We start from the raw sequence: 20,484 nt of genomic DNA, 5'->3' as shown, positions 1-20,484 counted from the left end.
TTCTTTTTCTGGCTTTATCTAGTAACAAAAAGAAAATAAACATAAACCTATTTATTCTTTTCTAAAACCTACTACTCTGATAAGAGGCTGGTTCCTTGATCTTTTCCACTCCGGCCGAAACTGAAACTGACCTAGACAAAGTGAACTTCCCTCCTTCCTTTTGAGGCATCCCATTGGTTCCTCTGGTCAGGTGTCAGCTAGGCTAGGTGAACTTCTTAACCCTTTACAGGTAAAAGAGGCATTAACCCTTAACTATCTGTTTATGACACACTCCCGAAATCTCAGACAGTGTTGGACCGCACTGGCTGTGATTTTTTTCCCTAGAACTTTAGAATAAACAGATTAATAAAACACATGCACCTTTACATATACTACTAATTATGTAAAAACTACAAGATTTTTCACATTTCAAGGACAATTTTAACCAGTTAACTCTGGGAAACTTTAATGGGAGAGTGCATCAGCTACTTTGTTAGAAGCTCCTGAAATGTGTTGAATTTCAGTCAAAATTTTGGAGAGCTAAACTCCACTGAAGAAGTTTTTTGTTATTTCCCTTGGTTGTATGAAGCTACTTTAGCACAGCATGGTCAGTTTGTAGTTGGAAACGCCGTCCTCAAATGCATGGGCGTAGCTTTTCCAGGACTTACACAATGGCGTAGCATTCTCTTTCGCTGATTGCCCAGTGACTTTCTCTGTCTGACAGTTTCTTGCTGAGAAACACGACAGGATGGACTTTTTTATCCAGTCCTTCCTGCATTAAAACTGCTCCCACGCCATGCTGGGATGCATCTGTGGTTACTAGGAATGGTTTGTCAAAGTCTGGGGCCCTTAGCACAGGGTCAGACATGAGTGTCGCCTTAAGCTGGTTAAAGGCCTTCTGACACTCATCAGTCCACTGAACTGCATTTGGCTGTTTTTGTTGTTTTTTTTTTTTTTTTTGGTCAGGTCTGTCAGTGGGGGCAGTGATTTTGGCTGTAGTGTGGTACAAATCGCCTATAATATCCGGCCAAGCCTAAGAAGGATTGGCCCTGTTTCTTTGACTTTGGGATAGGCCACTTTTGGATAGCATCTGCTTTGGCCTTTAGGGGGTTTATAGTTCCTTGACCCACCTGGTGTCCCAGGTAAGTCACTCTGTTTTGGCCTATTTGATACTTTTTAGCCTTAACAGTCCGTCATGCCTGCCTGATGCGCTCAAAGACTTTTTCTAGGTGTTCTGCCCATGAATCAGAAAAAATGGCCACATCATTGAGGTAGGCAATTGCAGATTCTCCCAATCCCGCTCGGAGACCATCTGCAAGTCTTTGTAAGGTGGCGGGTGCATTTCTCAGCCCAAAAGGGAGCACATAAAATTCATACACACCTGCATGGGTGACGAAGGCTGACCTTTCCTTGGCAGGTTTATCTAGTGGTACTTGCCAGTATCTCTTGGTTAAGTGTAAGGTAGAGATGAATTGGGCATGTCCCAATTTCTCCAATAGCTCATCGGTGCGTGGCATTGGATAGTTGTTGGGATGAGTTATGGTATGTAATAGCTTCCTACTCAGATTTGAACCTTAGCGTTCATAAACTGAGAAGCTAGCATGAACCTCCCCCAAACTTATTACCAGCTTGGATCTGATCTCGCTGCCACTAATCAGGATTCGGAGTACCTGATCAACTCTCCCGGGTCTCCCCAGTCCTTTCCCTGGGGGGACCCCCAAGACCCAGAAGCTCTGAGTCTACCGGCAAATAAACAGTCTGATTTAAAAGATAGCCCGATTGAACCAGTCCAGCAAATCAAATACACTGTAAATACAACACAAAGCTCATCATAGCCGAATTACTTGCTTCCTTTGTACTACAGATGTTTTAGGAGAAACTTTGAGATAAGATGGAGTTAGAAGAAAACTTGTTTACTCATAGCCGAGGAAACACAAAGACCCTGGTAGTATACAAATCCCTGTAATATCCGGACTTAAACAACTCCAGTTCTCTGGATTGGTTCCTTCTGGTCAGGTGTTTGGTACTTTTGGGTATTCCCCTTGGCAGTAAAAAGAAAATTACCCTTACCTTGACCCATTACTGTCCCAGTTAAGTTCAGCTCTGATTTGGCCTATTTGACACTTTTCTAGGCCTTAACATGGCTTAGTCTTGCCTGCCTGATGCACTCAAAGACTTTTCTATGGTAACTCAGGGTTCTGCCTATGAATTCAGAAAAAAAATTGGCCACAGCATTGAGGTAAGGCAACTGCATACAGGCTTCCAATCCTGCTCTAGTGAGCCATTATACAAGTCTTTTGGAAAGGTGGCAGGTGGAGTGTGCATTTCGCAGCCCGATTTTGGGAAGCATACATTAAAGTCATAGAACCTCTGCATGGGTGATGAAGGCTGACCTTTCCTTGGCAGGGTTCATCTAGCGGTACTTGCCAGTACCCCTTGGTAAGTCTAATGGTAGAGAATGAAACTGGCACATGCCAATTTCTTCAATAAGCTGCTCATCGGTGCGTGGCATTGGATAGTTGTCTTGGGACGAGTTACAGCATTTAGCTTACGGTAGTCCATGCAAAAGCGTATTTCCCCATCTGTCTGGCAACTAGAACCACTGGAGATGCCCATGCACTGTTAGAGGGGCGGATTATACCCATCTGTAGCATGTCCTGGATCTCCCGTTTTATAGCAGTTTGGGCATGAGGAGACACCCGGTAGGGTGGGGTTCTAATTGGGTGAGCATTACCTGTGTCAATGTAGTGGTATGCCTGTTCAGTCCGTCTTGGGGTGGCTGAGAACTTTGGCGTGAAGCTAGTGCACAGCTCCTTGATCTGCTGTTGCTGCAGACGTCCAAGGGTCGTGGAGAGGTTCATCTCTTCCACGCCACCGTCACTTTTCCCTTTATAGTAGACAACTTTAGGCCATTCCATGTCGTCTGCCCCCTGGACCGTAAACTGGGAAACCTTTAATTCTCTGGAATAAAAGGCCTTAAGAGAATTAACATGAGAATTGGGAATTCTTTTGTGTACTAAGTTTTTGCCCAGGGGAACATTCTCTGTGTTTTGAATCTGTTGTCTGTGAGAGTAGCTGGTATGCTAATCTCTCCCAGAGGTTTTTTTTCTTTTACCTTTCTTTTCTTTAATTAAAAGTCTTATTTTTAAGAACTTGATTGATTTTTCCTTGTGTTCCGATCCAATCCCCTTGGATCTTTGTTCACCAGGAAATTGGTGAAGTAGTATCTCAAGACTACCCAGGGAAGGGAGTTAGTACTTGGAAGTGGTGGCAGCAAAACCAGATCTAAGCTGGTAATCAGTTTACCGGTTCACATGCAGGTCCTCATATCTGTACTCTAAAGTCCAGAGTGGGGATGAAACTATGACAGCCTGTCTACACTGCAACCTTTGCTGCTGCTGCAACAGTAATGAATTGCAAATCATGCATTTGCCAGTCTAGATACAGCCTGTGAGGGGGATGGATGTAGAGATGAGCAAAGTCTTGTTAAGAGTGATACCTGCAGGTTAAGATCAACAGTAATAGAGTCCTGAAGTTAAGCCCTCTACCCAGGAAGTCTTGCTGTGGTACAAGTATTATTTGTAAAAAAGTGAATAGTTGGCATGGAAACAAAGCCTTTGTAGAGTTACCCTTAATTTTATGACCGAGTCAGGTTCTCCCTTCCTGGAATGTCCTACTCCATTAAATCTTTACTGCTGGGGTTTGTCCCCTTGGTCAGTAATGTAGTATGGGGAAACCTAGCCATTGGGAAGTGGCCAAAGTGAGAGAACTGAAAACAAAATGTTATGCAAGCACACTTGAGAGGATAGCAGTACAACTGTGTTCTCCTTTCTTCAAGCTAGAGAAACATTTCTTTAAGGTGACTTGTCCCATGGACAATCTAGTTGTCATAACTTTTTTTTTTTCCAGTAGCTCAAATGACTTCTCTTTTTAAAAAAATAACTTGTGTCCTTCCCTCAAAAACAAAATGGTCTGAGATGAGTGTAGAACAGGGTTCAGCAACCTACAGCACGTGTGCCAATAGTGGCATGTGAGCTAATTTTTAATGGCACGCCGAGGTCCGAGGGAACCCACGCTGAGGGAACCCCAGGCCGGCAGTGGGCTGAGCGGAGTCGGCAGCTGAGACCCCGGCTGGCAGGAGCCGGCGGCCAGAACCCCAGACTGGCAGTGGGCTGAGCCCCGTCCCTGCTCAGCCCACTGCCGTCCCAGGGTCCCGGCCCCCAGTCCTGCTCAGCCCGCTGCTGGCCTGGATGGACCGAACCTCGGGCCGGCAGCGGGCTGAGCGGGGCCAGCGGCTGGAACCCCGGCTGGCACGAGCCGGCAGACAGAACTTCAGACCGGCAGCGGGCTGAGCTGCTCAGCCCACTGCCGCTCTGGGGTCCCAGCCACCAGCCCCCCTCAGCCTACTGCTGCTCTGAGGTTTCGGCTGCTGGCTCCTTGCCAGGCGGGGTCCTGGCCGCCAGGACCGTGGCTGGCAAGGGGCTGGCAGCTGGAACCTAGAAGTGAAAGTAAGGTGATGCGTGCACGCTCGGAGCTGACTGATGCTGGGACGCTCCGCTGAGGCTGGAGGCCCGACATGTGGCGCGCTCCCAGCTAGGGTCCTGCTGACTGCTGGAACTCTCCGGCAGGCTGGCGCTGGTGTCCCCGTGCACCGGGCTAAGCAGCAGGCAGTCAGGCAAGTAAAAGGGGCCAGCAGCAGGTGCGGTGGAGGTGTCCACATCCCAACCTGTTCTGCTGCCCCTCAATCACGACTGTGGCTGGATACCAAGGGGAAGGGAGCGGCAGGCCAGGGGGTCGTCTTCTGACACCCCCCATTTGCCTGCAGATACAGTGTCCCCACACAGCTGGCCCACAGCTCCCTTGGCAGGAACAGGAACAGCGTGGGGCAGGGACCCATCCAGGTAACTTGGCTGCAGCCAAGACTGTCCGATGCCAGACCCAAGCCCCGGCTCCCCCAGGACTTCAACCCTACACACACACCCCCAGCCCCCTGCCTGAGTCCCTCATGCCACCCAATCCTGACTCCTGCCCCCCCCCATGCTCCCAGCCCTGATTCCTGCCTCATCCACATCATCACCCCCTGCCCTGAGTGCTCCCCACCCACACATCCCCAGCCCCTGAGCTCCTCCCCCCAAGGGCGGTTGCAATATGACAGTACCTATAAGAAATTTAAATTACTTTCACCCCTGCTGGAATCCCAGACCAGCAGTGGACTGAGCGGAGCCAGCAGTGGACTGAGCGGCTCATCCCGCTGCTGGTCTGGGGTTCTGGCCGCCGGCCCTGCTCAGCCCACTGCTAGCCTGGGGTACCGGCACCAGCCCAGGGCTCTCCTCCTGGCCTCGACCCAGCGCTCTTCAGTCACCGCCTGCTGTAGCCCATGTTGGGAAAACTCAGTGAGGAAACTGATAAGAAACACTAAACTGATAAGATCTGCATTTTAATTTTATTTTAGATGAAGCTTCTTAAATATTTTAAAAGCCTTATTTACTTTAAATACAACAATAGTTTAGTTATATTATATAGATTTATAGAGAGAGACCTTCTAAAACGGTTAAAATATATTACTGGCATGCGAAACCTTAAATTACAGTGAACTTGGCACACCACTTCTGAAAGGTTGCCTACCCCTGGTGTAGAACTTCTGGGTAGATTCACCATTTGGTGTGTCTGACCTTAGTCTCAGCAAAAAAAATGTGCTGTTTGCTTTGGAAAAGAGCAACATCGCCATACTGCACTGGGGTGGGGAAGGTGTGCTTAATTAGCTGTGTACTTTCTCTGAAGTATGGTGGGGGCACAAATGGTTGATCAGCATCAAAAGTAGAATTTCAAGAAGCAGCTGAGTTGGATGAGCTGCTTCTGCCATTTATTAAAAGGAAGCTGGGGCACGAGTTTTTCATTTTCAGCTCTGGGCTGTACGTGCCAGCCAATGCGCCTGAGACTACATTCAGGTCTTGCAGCATTCCCAATAGGCAGAAAGAAATACAATTTTGCTTGTCCTGAGTGAGCATCCAACAACCAAAAACCTGTCTTCCTAGTCTGCTCCCCTCACACTCATGCATGAAACCATGAATTGGTAATGTATACTGTATAGCCAACAAGTGTGTGTCTGATGTAATGTGTTCTGTTTAGCTTGATCTACTGTATTAGTTAATTTGAATAGCAAGCTTGCATTTTTCTCTACATATCAAGTGTTTAATTTGTGGTATTTTTGTACTTGTCATGGTTTGTCAGGTCAGAAACCACAAATAAAAAATTACTTTGCCTTTGACATTTAAACTTTTTTTTTAATCAGAGATAATTATTTTCATTGCTTTAATATCAGCTGACTGCCTGATACAAACATTGGCAAATTGATTAGATAATTTGAATAATCTTTATTTTTCCACAGCTGCTTTCCTTTTTGGCCTTCATCCTTGAAGAAATTGTGGAGAGTTGTAGCCTGTGCAGTGGGCTTTATTTCTTTGAATTCATAAGCTTCAGTGCCACCTTTCTGAGTCTCCTTATACTGATTGTGTTTTGCACCTCTGCATATCAGTGGGTTGAGAAGGATAGATTAAAGACATTGGTAAGGAACTGGTTTATTTTTAATTATTTTTGCTTCTAAATTTTAAGGTGTTTTTTGTTAAAGCAATTTAAGTTACATAACTGTTCTGTCCAGACAATATGTACTATTTGGTAACAAGACTACACAATGTTAACTGAGTTATCTTCTTTATATTAGCAACTATTTACACATTTTCACATCGGCTACAGTGAGATACAGAGTTTCAGCTCTGGGCTGTGGAACTGGAAAGATGACAGCTTGTTTTCCAGGAAAGCTGACTGCTGGTTCTAAACCTGGGATAAATGGCCCAGGGTTCAGACCAAAGCAGGTGTTTCTCCTCTGTGTGGCCCTTAACTAGCTAATGCCATAGAGCATGAAGAAAGGGGTTAACACTGCTTGAAAAGTCACTTGACAAAATGAGTCCTATGCCAGTGAATCTCCTCCCTGCATATTAAGGTGGGTGCGGGAAGGCACAGTGGATTTTAGTATTTTCCAATTTTATCTATCTGGACATACAGTAAGGATTTTCTTATGTGTGATAGTAGGTTTAGTTAAGGATCAATAAGCATGTTTTATTTAACAAAAGTTCTCTTGAGCATGTGTGCGCATCTCTTTTGTTACAGCTAGGTTTAGTAGATTTTTAAGTCTGCAAGGAACTATTATGAACAACTAATCTGACCTCCTGCATAACAAGGCCACATGATTTCACCCTGTAATTCCCATGTTTGCATTTCTGGCGCTGCAGGAGATTGCCATGTCTGTTTCAAGATCATTTTTGTAAAGTGAGTTGGGATTCCTTTGGTATGAAAAGCTATAGATAAAATCAAATTCTGTCTCTAGAAGGGCTTTCCCGTGTTTTCTTGTCTCTGATAAAGTAAGCAAAAAGAGTTTTTATAGAACTTCTAAAACAAGAAGTGCAGGTTTTTCCCCTGGTATTGCATTAAGAAGTAAAAATGAGTAGAGGGGAAGAACAAGTCACAACTCACAAAATGTAAGACCAGGAGAAATATTTCCATGTGTTTTGTTTTTAAATTTCAGTGGAAACTTTTTTTTTCTCCCAAAAAACAAACCACCTGCAACCCAAACATGGCAACACTGGGAACCTGTAGTGAAAAGTAAATTAGATCATTAAAACTGGGAATTCTTATAATCTGTTGTGCTAGTGGCATGGACAAGATGTGTGTTTAATGAGATTTTTAAAAGTGACTATGTCCTTTTCAATTAAAATATAAATGAATCGTCTTCACCACATATGAACACACATACTCATCTGAAACTCATTCTATCTCCCTTTCTGGGGTTTTCCTTTAATCTTAACTTAAAACAACAAATCTAAACTTTCACCTGAGTGTTCCTCTGAGCATCCTGTTTCTAGGGTTTTGCTTTGAAATGCCTCCTCTCTTGTCCTTTAGATTATTGTTTTATTGAGCTGGAGCTATTGAGGCTCATTTAGTTTTGCCCTTGGGGTGGATCAGCAGCATAGATCTGCATTTCCAGGCAGAGTCCTAGGACTTGGCATTCTGTCACACAAACTAATATTAAATTATATTATAGCCTTTATGGAGTGCAGTTTGTTGCCAGCACGTAATACTGGGATCCCTGTCTATCACATGGATTCACCCTGTAGAATATTTCATTTAATTACTTGGAACTTGCCTGTTTCCCTAATCTAATGTACAGAAATGTTTTCTTACCCCATGTCATCCTCCACCTCTTTCAGAGGCCAGTTATGCTCAGAATGCTTTTGAATTTCAGAAAATACAATATTGGCAAGAACACTATTTTGTGTTGTGAGCATCCACCTAACTTAAGAATTGTGTCATATAGCAAACAGTATGTAGGTTCTTTGACTGAAGGCATAAAGGCAGGAGAGTATCAGTACCAAGAGATCTGAATGAATGCACTTATTTGTAAGGCTCCCTTTTCCCCAAGGCCTCTAAGAAATTAATGAAACTACAATAGCTGAACAGACTTCTCTTGAATGTGGAATGTGTTGAGAGAATTTAGATGGATGTTAGTGAGGTAGGAAGGGGAAAGGCATAGAAAGAATAGTATGTCATGTAGATTCCTTTCACATTGCTGCAGTTGACCATTGTGGTGTATGTAATTAGAAATATACATGTTTCCTAGATTTATAATAGTGCCAGGTTTCACACATGATTTCACTGTCTGATTAACTTGGGCATTTTTCATATACTGGTTCCTTTACCAAGCAGGACCTCCACTAGTTTGTAATTTTCTTTTTTTTTTTAATGATTGCAGGATTTCTGGGTCACTACAGTAGTGGGAGTTCTCTTTTTTGTAGCTTCCATTGTGTTTGCTGCAACCAATGACAAGTCACCTGTTGAAACTGTTGCAATTGTAAGTATGTGAAAACACCCTGGACTCCGTACCATGTTAAACCTTCAGTCCTCTGCTCAAGGTATAGAGCAGGGGTAGGCAACCTATGGCATGTGTGCCGAAGGCGGCATGCGAGCTGATTTTCAGTGGCACTCACACTGCCTGGGTCCTGGCCACCAGTCCGGGGGGCTCTGCATTTTAATTTAATTTTAAATTATGTTTCTTAAACATTTTAAAACATTATTTACTTTATATACAACAATAGTTTAGTTATATATTATAGACTTATAGAAAGAGACCTTCTTAAAATGTTAAAATGTATTACCGGCACACACAACCTTAAATTAGCATGAATAAACAAAGACTCGACACACCACTTCTGAAAGGTTGCCGACCCCTGGTTTAGAGGAACGGAAGCTCTGGCCAGATTGTGGGCAGCAACAGAAGGCAATGCATTTGTTGAGGTAAGGATGCAGGAAGAGGTGGCTACCTCAGGGCTCCTAAGACCTGGTGCACCAACCTCTGCTACAACAGAGTGTGGGAGAGCCACATGATGGGCACATTCTCTAGCTGTGGCCTTCATAAGGTTTGCTGGAAGCTCGGTGCACCCTAGGAGCTCCATAATATTGTGGGTGCTGGGAAGAGCTCTTAGTCGCTTCAGTTAGCTTTGCAACCATGGCCCTATGTTTTCTGGCCTCTCCGTGGGTCACTATCCTCATTTCACCCTTCCTTCTGACCTTGGCCTCCAAAGTTCTACATCTTTTCTCTCAGACTCACCAGGGTTTATTCTTGTTTTCTCCACAACAAAGAGACACCTGTGACTGGCCCATGCCAGTTGACTCAGGCCTGAGGGGCTTGGGCTGCAGTGCTGTTTCATTGCTGTGTAGATGTCTGGACTCGCGAGCTGAGGTCAGAGGTGGAGAGGGAACGAGGCTGGACTGGAGGCAGAGCACGGGTTGGAGCGGAGCTGAGACTGAGATCAGAGCTGGTCTGAGGGCAGAGTGGGGTGGGTGGTGCACTCTCCCTGTCCCCTTATGGGGCTGGCCCAGGCCCTGCCACACGCCCCCGCCCCCCTCGAATGTTCCTCCACACTGGGGACCACTGTCCAAGGGACTCTAGAACATTCTCATAAAGGCTGAGTGGGGAGTGGTAACAGCCGTACAGCTGGGGAGTCAGTTATATCAGGGAGGATACTTGCAGAGTTCAAGCGTGCAGAATATTCAGAGCATCTAGGAAGCTGTATGGTACCAGAAATAGTTTTGACGAGCAGCACGGCATATAGCTCACAAGGTGCACTGGAGGCTCTGCAGTTCTGGGATTCATGTGGAGGAAGTCATAGTGTCTCACTTCTCCAGCACACATTTTAAAGAGTCTTCATATTATTTTTGTGCTAAATTATGAAGCATCAAAATCAAAGAACATTCTTCTTGAATAAAGATTCATTAGAAAAGTAAAGAACTCTGATCCTATAATCAGAATGATCTTAGAATTTACAGGAAGAATATGTTTATCTTCTGTAATATTCATTTGTGTGTCAAATACTAACACAGACACTTTCATGGCTCCTCCTTCCTCCCCCTCAGAACGGGGAGATGGAAGAATTCTTTCACTCTTAGATCTAATTGTTTATATTCTATTGTGTTGGCTCAAATCAATGGTATAAAACTTAACTCTCTCAAACTTCACTGAATCTCGTTAATGCTCAGGCACCAGTTAGACTCATTTTTAGTTGGCCTTGACTATATCTCTACTATGCTACTGCCTCACCCAACACTTAAAAAAAAAAAAAAAAAAAAAAAAAAGCATTAATCTCTGCTTCTAAGCTAGTATGTAAAAAGTTTTTACTCTGAATTCCTTGCAGTCAAACACTAAGGTCCTGTACCATGCACACCTGATCCAGGAAATAAAAACTATAAAGTAAAAAACGCGTCACTATTATGATTTCTGATCTTTCTGTTAAGAACCGAACCACTGACTTCAAAAGACTGGAGACTGAATGTATATAGAAATACTACAGTAAAGCTGGGAAGGGGAGGGGTCGCGTGAAAAAGATTGCTTGTTCTCTTGTTTCAGGTTCTCAATCAAAGTTGGAATATTATTAATGTTTATGTATACCTTTTAAATAACTGTTTCTTTCACATTCACAGGTGTTTGGCTTTTTGGCAAGTATAGGATTTCTAGCCGATGGTATTCAAATGTTTATGGAGAAACGTAAAGCGAAGGAAAATAAATTGGAGAACACTGGCAACACACAGAACACACCAGAAAATCAGCCGCTGAATAACCGAAGCTAAACTTGAAAAAAGCCCTTTAATTTCTATGAGTTAAATTAATCAAGATGAAATACTTTCATTTCCCTGCTTATTTCACTGCATTGAGGGTAACTTTGTCTTCTCTCTCTTTTTCATCTAGCCTGCTTTGTACAAGTCTGACCCAATCATATGCTTTTATAGACTATTAAGTTTTTTAACAATAGTATGTTGAGCATCAGGGTTTGTACAATTCTCCATCTAACTTGTCCTGACTAATAATTGTTAGAGGGACATTCTAAAAGGAAGAAATTGCCTCCAAATAGATTTTTCTAATTTAAACATAAAATAGACATCAGTAACTGAAAGCACTGAGACTTCTGAGAAGAATGACTGACTGTAATACAGGTGAACTCATCAAGCTTAAATTCTGAGTTATGTTTTTAAAATATTTAAATTTTATGTAAATACAGCAGGCTAGGATTAGAATTCTGTTGCATTAATTCACACCTACCTATGTTGGTGATATCCAGCTTCTTGCCTCTGATACTAAGAATGACTTAGTACAGGGGTTCTCAAACTGGGGGTCGGGACCCCTCAGGTTCACGAGGTTATTACATGGGGGTCACAAGCTGTCAGCCTCCACCTCAAGCCCTGCTTTGCCTCCAGCATTTATAATGGTGTTAAATATATAAAAAGGTGTTTTTAATGTATAAGGGGGGTCGCACTCAGAGGCTTGTATGTGAAAGGGGTCACCAATACAAAAGTCGGAGAACCCCTGACTTAGTACAATAAAATCCCTTTCTTGTTTTATCGGTTAAACTGTGAATGTAAAAGGGAAACTAAATTTTGCAATCTCATAGAGGTTTCTATCCCCAAATGAGTTGTGGTTTACTTTGATTTTATCTTGTGTGTCTTACTCCATACTTCTAGATTCAGTTTTGTGTCTCTGAAAGTCATTGCTCTAATTTAAAGGCAGTTGGTAAAACAGATACAGCTAGCTTGTGTGTATTTGGTAGTCAAGTGATGTATCACAGAGTGACTTTTGCACTCCATATATGTGGAAGTTTAAAGCTGTAAGCGATGCATTCTTTAAAAATATCGTTAAACCAATTAAAGAAAGAAGAAATTTGAAAATTAGCCTTAAGAGGAAAGGTTAAGAGGCCAATATTTTCAGCCTAGAGGAAAGAAAACAGAGAGGAGACTAACTATCTACAAACAGTTAAAGGGATATATATTAAAAAAAAAAAAAAAAAAAGAGGGAGCAGGGACCAATTAATCCTTTCAGTTCACAAGGGCAGCACAAAAAGTAATTAGCTTAAGTTTTGCCAGGGAAAGTTTAACTTAAAAATAAAATAATGAAACTTTGGCACCATCCCAGTGCACATCACGCATACTGTTAATGACATACAGTTTGTCCATGTGGAATTGAAGATGAATAGTCATGAAAGTTGATTATTGTTTGTCCTTGGTCCTGCATGCAGCTCAGTTGGTGAACAGATAAATAAGTAAGCAAGCAGTTGTATAAAGTTCTCGATTTAGGAAAGCAGCCCCTGGGATGAAAAAGGAAGCTATTAGTGAGGAGCGAGTTAGGCACAAGCAGTGCAAGGATGCAAAAGACCAGACAAGTTGAGTCACGTATGCAGGGCAGTGGTGAAAAGGCATAATATGGTTGTAATGGTCTCCCTTTGTTAAATGTGTCAGCTCCCAAAGGGTTGAACCTGTTTGTGAAGGAAATCTGACACCAACACTACATTTTGCTGAAGGAATGCGGTTAGGTGATGTAAAGCAGCAAGCTTAGCCTGAAGCTTACATTCAGAATAAATGTTCGCTTTCCTTAGTGAAATTTCCTCATTTCTGAATGAAATGTACTTTCTTAAGACGGACATATTTATTTTCTCTGTACATCTGTACTTAAGGACCTACTGTCTCCTCACATGTATAGAACAGCTGTTGCCATCACTGGTAGTTACGTGCATGATAAGAGAGATACCTTTAAGTTACTTTTGCAAGCAATACCCCTGAAAATATAAAACTTCCCAGTATTGGGTATCTGTCATACTGTGGAAGTCTTTCATTTAGAACCACTACAATGAATATATCATCAATCTTTGGCTCCATCCTGTTTTGTTAATTTCTCTGTGCGTGGTTTTTACTAGAGTTTTACTTTTTGCATCAAAAGTGGCTATAAATACTGATTTTAAAAAATAAAGACCCTTGCTATAAGTAGAAAGTAGCATTCAATCCACCCCCTTGCTGTGTCGGGACTGTTCCCTGCAGTGTGGGTTCATAGTGTGTTGTCCAGTTTTAGTTTTAAATGTCCCAAGCAATGGGGCTTCCACCACTCTCCACAACAGATGGGTGACCTCATACAGATTTGAGTGTCACCTTATTTCTTTCTAAAATAAGAGGCTGAAAATGCCTTTTTCCAATAGAAAGGAATGAAAAACATAATTGATAATAAATGTCATGAAAAGGGAAGGGATAATGTTTAGGAAGTAGTTAGCTCTATTTTCTAATCTGCCATAGGCATTCTCTGGGAGATGCAAGGCCCACTACCCTCAAAAGCACACCCAATTCTTGTCAGACTTGCAGTCTCTCTCATGTGGCAATAGAGTGCTACCACTAGACCAGCCTGGAATTGGGCTCAAGTGAGTTTATGCACATTGTAGTGGACATACAGAACTGGAATTATTAACTTAAAATGGTGTGTGCTTGTGTGGTGTTGGCATAAGTTTTATGAGCATGATGTTGGTCTAAAACTCTTCATTTTTGTTTTTAAAGACTTTGGGATTACAACTCTTGTTTGAAGAAAGAACAGGAGTACTTGTGGCACCTTAGAGACTAACAAATTTATTTGAGCATAAGCTTTCGTGGGCTACAGCCCGCTTCATCGGATGCATGTAGTGGAAAATACAGTAGGAAGATAGATATATACACAGAGAACGTGAAACAATGGGTGTTACCATACACGCTATAAGGAGAGTGATCAGTTAAGGTGAGCTGTTGTTCTCTGTGTATATATATCTTCCTACTGTATTTTCCACTACATGCATCTGATGAAGTGGGCTGTAGCCCATGAAAGCTTATGCCCAAATAAATTTGTTAGTCTCTAAAGTGCCACAAGTACTCCTGTTCTTTTTGTGGATACAGACTAACACAGCTGCTACTCTGAAACTCTTGTTTGAGTTTCTTTAAGTGAACCTATGAAGACTGAGCATATAATTTTTTTCATAGATATTTGGAAGCAATTTTTACAAACTACTGTAGAAACCATATAAATAGAAAAGAGCTGGATGTAAGTCCTTCAGAACCCAGCCACACTTGTATGTTGGCTGGAGTGAGAGACTTTATTGCTGTAAAAATGGTTTTGAATTTTTATCACATTCTAAAAAAATATCCTATTTGATGTTTTTTTGTCAGACTCAGCTCTTTGCGCTCCCCCCTCCTTTTTTTCTTTAAATTAGGCTTGGTCACAAAAGTGGAGAGGGGCAGTTTTAAGCAGGATTAAATGTTCCTGCAAAAAATCTTGCTTAATCATAATAAAATCTGTGGAAGAGAGTAATTACTATAGGAAGCCTACCTGTGCATTACGTCCTATCGCCAAAGAGAGAGTCATCAGTAGTTGTCTATGGGATTATGGGCCTGCTGTCATCACTGTTGAGAGACTTAAACCTATTGCAATGGATCCTTCTCAGACACCAGAAGCACCTGAAAATTCCGTGGTGACAAAGCTTCCCAATTTCACCCTCCACACCTGGAAAGAAGTGAACTATCTTGCACTATTCCCAGAGTTCTGCAAAAGATGTTTTGACATAACAGCACTTGCCATCATGTTGATTTTTAGGTCCATTCAAAGCACAGAAACCAACTCATACAAAAGAAATACAAAACTTCCAGTAAAGGGAAACAGTTTGTGAGGTTCTTTAAAAAGTATGTATAACTGATTGCCACAGCAAATTAGCTGGGTAGTGTTCTATTTAAGATATAAAATTTATGTATAAAACCACCTTTGAATATGTTCATTTGTTGCTGTACATGTGTAATGTATATCTAGATAATTTTTAACTGGCAAACTTAATTTGTATTTTCATTGCTTTGAGATTTAAGGAGGGGTTTTTTATGTTTACTTGGTTAGGAAAATATAATGGCTGTATAATTATGTACAGTTCTTTGGCCTGTACCACAAATGCCTTGAAATCCAGTTGAAGTATTTCAAATTAGTTAAAGAATTTTCCATTCTAAATGTATGGCCTTTTGAATGTGCTATGCTTTTTTACTGGATTTCTAAAGTATTTTAATAATTTTAAATAAAATATTAGTAAGTAACTTGCTTAGTCTTTCTCATCTCATCTACTAATAATTTGGCATTAATATCCACTTCTGCTAGAGGAAAATGAAGGAAATTACTTCCTCCTTTGTTTCTAGTTGGGGCCGTTTGCCGTTTGATGGAGAGAGCTTCTGTTGTCCTTGGACTGGGGAGAAGTGTTCATCTTACAGTCTTACGAAGTTGGATATTTTCGTCTGAAATATGCTCAATATTTGTGACATTGAAAAATATTGTGCTAAAATGGCTTGTATTAAGAAGGCTCAGAAACGAAAAGGTACTTAGGGATGCATTTATCCTAGTTTAGAGAAGAATGATCAAACTATTCAGCTGGGTAAGATTGAAATTAGATGTCTGTTTTGAAAATGCTTCTCTAAGTGCTAAAACATTCTAAGTCAAACATACAGGTTTTTGGGGAAATAGCTTTTAATGTTTTTCTCCTATTTGTTTTCATTGTTCTGTAAGTTCCTTCCACTCCACCAAGTCTGTTATGTTATTGCTTCCATGTAATGGTGACAGAGATGCACCTTCCTCTCTAAGGCTTCTTTTTTTACTTATTTTTTCGCAAACCATGTGGGCATGGTATAACTACACACCTTTTTCTTCACCATATGCATTGAAATTGGTATAAAGGGTGAAGTGTACCTCAGTTTTTGTACCATGACCAGAGAGGTAAAACCTGTCTCCGCTGAAGTCAATGGGACCTTGGTTTTCAGATGAACGTATCAGTCAGCATTCTGTTAAGGACTGCTGGGACAAAAAAAAATTCTTGTGAATTTGAAAAGGGTTTAACTTGAGAAAAGTGTGACTGGAACAATTAGCCACAAGCACAAAAAATAAGGCACAATAATGTAATGGAAGAGTAACAGCTGTGGATTTATAGACAATGAACATAACTCGAGTAGTGGGAAGGGCAGTGCAGCTTGTTCTTAAGTACAAAGTCCATATTACTATTGACATACTGAGACACAGCAGGGCTTTGTCCCTGAGTAACTCCTGTACAATAAGTGGAGTTATACCAGGTAACAAAGCAGAATATGCCTTTAATCTGTTGGCTCACAAGTAGCACCTGTATGCTATGATTCATCCATCTGCAGTTAATTGCAGAGGTTTCTTTAGGGTAGGAGGGAGAGCTTTCTCTTTAGAGCAAGGAGCACAACATGCCACCTACGCGCTCATGCAATGCAGCTTGTCCTTCCTTTCTAACACTGAAGAGTGGACACCAAGCAGATCAATCACATGGTTTTATTCCTAGTGAATTCAAAGGAGCAATTTCTCAATCTCTTATACACATGGGAGACACACATAGGTTTGTGTGTTTAAGCTGTCAACATTTCTCAGAATGATATTCAGGTTAGATGTGGCCTTCTGTTTCCTGGTAAGCTGCCAATGTACCCTCCATTGTGCAGGCTGGGCACAGCCATCAGGGTAAGCCCTAGGTTTCTTTGAACCCTATGTATAGTGATGCACATAGATCCTATCTATACCCTGTTTATGACCAGGTCCTTCCATCTGTGTAATCACAGCACATCCCGCTTTTCACTATTCCTGTCTGTATGAGATCTTCCCTGCTTCTGCAATTATGCTATGCTTGCTTTCTCACCGGCACGACACACAAGTCAGGCCAGGAGATGAAGAGCAGGTCCTGGTGATGGTGGCTAAGAAATTCCCTGTCAGCAGAGGCCCACAGGTGTTGGAATGAGATGAGACCATAGATGTAGAAATGATGGTGACCAAGCTTGGGGGGGTAGGGAGTGTGTGTCTGTGAAAAAGAAGTTGCTGGTTGGGTCATAGAGGCCTAAAACCCTCAATATACTGTACCTATAAAATTACTTCTCCCCCTTTTGACTAAATCCATCCCTTGTAAAGTCTATGGCCTTTAATGTTTTATTTTCCATTAACTTTCAAAAATGTGCTTTGGAAGAATCCTTATGTGAGATTTCTGAAGGAGCCTATGGGAATTAGGGGCATACATCCCTCTGACTTTCAATAAGACTTGTACTCCTAAATCATGTGGATGTTTGAAACTCTTCCTTCTTTATCTGCCTGTCCCCTGAGCAAGCCAGGCTTTCTTAGATCAGCTTATTCAGAATAGTCCCATGTATACTTTAATTCAGTCAATACACTAATAAGAATCTTCTTTCTTCCTCCTCAAAGGAGAGGTGTGTGTGTGTGTGTGCACGCGCGCTCCAAGCGACCAGAATAGCTTGGGCTCTCCCATTTGAAGAGGATGTTAGCTTTAAGCCTTTTTTGTAGTCTGTGCAGCTGCCTCTATTTTGCTGGTAACGTTTGTCAATTAAAGCAATTACCATTTGGTGCTGAAAAAGTGAGCAAGTTTTAAGTGCCCTTTATTCCTGGATTCTTCTTCTGTTGGCACAAAGGTGCCTTCTGCTTTCTGTGTGGTTACCCACCCTCCAAATGTCAGAGGCTGCATATACGTTCTGTCAGGCCCTATGTGCTGTCAGCCCAGGCCACTGTTTTCATAGGTTATATTAATAAGCCAGCAGAGAAAGCTGCAGCATAAGTTTGTCCACAAGAGGGCAAAAGAAACCCATCAATGAGAATTGCTTGGTATTAACTTTCAAGGTCCTCCCCTGCCCTCTTCTAGTTTTACCTTAGTTTTGGTTTAACCTCACAATCCTCCTCTTGGTGAGTGTTGCTAAATGAGCATACTTGATATTTTACTAGTGTGACCTGATTTCTAACCTGTAACTCGAGGCCTTTTGAAAACGAAAGGATCAGTTCAATGATTTTCCAGGGAGGGTTTTCAGGCGGGGGGTAGGGGGGACTTTTTATCTTCTGCCAGGTGAAAAAAAATTTTTTTTTAAATGGGATCAACTTGGGGATAGGGCCTCCGATGTCTGTAACTATTACTGCATCTTCTGTGGTTTCATTATCCATGCTCCAGTAGAAGCACAGAGTTTAGCAGAGTCACAATGCACTATCTGACTTTCGTTTTGGTACAGTGATACAGCTTTTGCCATTTTCACCTTATGATGCAGAAAAATTGCCATGACCATACAGCAGCCCTAATTACAGGGACGATGAGGTCATATGAACTAGGAATTGGCTGACTGTAGGAGGGAAACTGGACTTGTGCTGCAACAGAAAAAAACATGCCTTTTTATTTTTTTTTAAATTATTAAAATCAAAGTCCCAGTGTGAGGGCTGGAAGGGGGAGAGGACTTTCCTCTTTGGCAGGCAAGGCTTAGTGCTCTAGCACTCCTTTAGCTTGCTTTCCATCACCCTCACAGCTAGACTAATGCATAGTAAATAAATAGCAAAGCAGAGCCAATTCTGTTGGGTATTTATTACCAGATGGGAAAGGGCAATGAGTTTTCTGTGTTGTATCAAATATGTGTGCATTGCTGCAGCTGGGGTTTGCTTAATAACTGCCATGAAGCCTCTCACTCAAACTTATCTTAAGCAGAGTACCTGGTTCATCATGTGTTCTGCAGATGGCTCAGCAGTACAGCCAGCTGAGTCTGGCACTCTGCTTTTTCACCAAGTATTTAATAAGTGACTAGTCAGCAGCCAGAATTGCTTGTCTTTAGCATATACGCATGTACACTCAGGCTTTCTTGGACTGTTTATACAAGCACAGGCAGGACATGAAATTCATCATGGTGTACAGTTCAATCAGTGCCCATTGTGCAGACAGGACCCAGGTGTGCTTTACCCCAGTGTTTTCTAGCCCCATTCAGAATGGGGGGGGGGGGGTTGCTAAAAACACCTGCCTCCTGTCTGCACTCCAGCCTCTATTGTTGCTTCCACCTGTGGTAGAATGAGTAGGAAGATGGCCCCAAATTCTCAATGTAGAGACCTGCATGTTTGTTTCTGAGCTGCAGTTTACCACTTGCTCTCTTATTTCCTTCAGGCTGGCAACCAAACCAATGATGTTACGTCAGTGTAACGAGCACCAGAGCTGTGTGTCTGCACTGCCCACTCTGTTTGGCTGTACGTAGGCTTTGTGAGGTTGGAGGGCAGCAGAGAGCCCATGGAAGTGTTCAATCAGGCCCACAGTTCCTGAAGCACTGGCTTATGGGAGATTTTAGCAAGGAAATGTGGGAGCAGGGGTTTGACTTCCTGGGCCGCTTACCTGGGTTTCAGGTCATAGCCTCCACATAGAAGCCAGAAGTGTATTGTGTCCATATTTATTTATAGTAATAAAGCAGCAGGTGGAATTATATACAGAGGCCAGAAGGCAATAAGTGATTGATACTCAGTTTGAGATAAGCCCCTCCACCCTCCCCGCATGCTATATTAAACCTCATTTTCATTACACTTTATGACAATACCAAATTTTAATAAAGCTCTGACTACTGGGATAAAGTGGATGCAGAGATTTGGCTTCAGGGCCTGTAAGATTCATGTGGCTGAGCAAAGGACATAATAAAAATGACAAACTTGGCTAATTTAGGTCAATTTATATTCCAGGCAGAAGGATTCTTATTCAGTAAAGTGTGTTTATGAGTCAACAAAATGATGTTCCTAGCTTAACAGGGTTTAGATCTAACCGTAAAGCACTCAGGTCTGACAAACTACTGACTACCACCACCCCTATAGCTTTAATTGCCACAATTTCAGCACTATGTGCTTGGTTTGGTCATGGTTCATGAAGAAGAAAGCCATGCATGAGTAGAGGACCGGAGCTGGTCTAAACTTACATTGCCATAGCTACATCTCAGTGTGAAAAATCCACATGCCTCAGAGCACGTAGCTGTCAGCCTAACCCCTGCTGTCGACAGCCCTAGCTGGATAGAAATTCCTCTATCAACCTACCTACCACCTCTTGGGGAGGTGGATTAACATGCGGTACTGCAGTAAGTGCCTGCACAGCTGCCAGCCTGTAGCATTTTAAGTGTAGACAGAGCCTTAGAATGTCTCTTGCTGATAGCCAGAGCCTTTAGATAGGCCTATACTATCCAGCTTCTGTTCCTGTGTGCTAAGCTCTTCTGGATCATTGATATACTGCTAACAGCAGTTGGTGATGGGTGCTCAAGGCTCAAAGAGGCCCCTCTTCATGAAAGGCCTACAGCTTTGTT

At 42.3% G+C, this 20,484-nt stretch overlaps 1 protein-coding gene across 1 annotated transcript in view; it reads left to right on the top strand.

Annotated features, from left to right (window-relative positions):
- CMTM6 (CKLF like MARVEL transmembrane domain containing 6) overlaps positions 1-15,441 on the top strand; it is a 28,621-nt gene extending 13,180 nt beyond the window's left edge. The window contains exons 2-4 of the mRNA XM_032784149.2: positions 6,368-6,544; positions 8,786-8,884; positions 11,011-15,441. Of these exons, the coding sequence (XP_032640040.1) occupies positions 6,368-6,544; positions 8,786-8,884; positions 11,011-11,157 (423 nt within the window). The 3' untranslated portion in view covers positions 11,158-15,441. The remainder of the gene's footprint in view (positions 1-6,367; positions 6,545-8,785; positions 8,885-11,010) is intronic.
- Positions 15,442-20,484: the final 5,043 nt, after the last annotated feature.

The sequence above is a fragment of the Chelonoidis abingdonii genome, chromosome 2, assembly GCF_003597395.2.
Source record: "Chelonoidis abingdonii isolate Lonesome George chromosome 2, CheloAbing_2.0, whole genome shotgun sequence".
Classification (NCBI taxonomy): Eukaryota; Metazoa; Chordata; order Testudines; family Testudinidae; genus Chelonoidis; species Chelonoidis abingdonii.
This window is presented reverse-complemented; position numbering and strand designations above follow the sequence as displayed.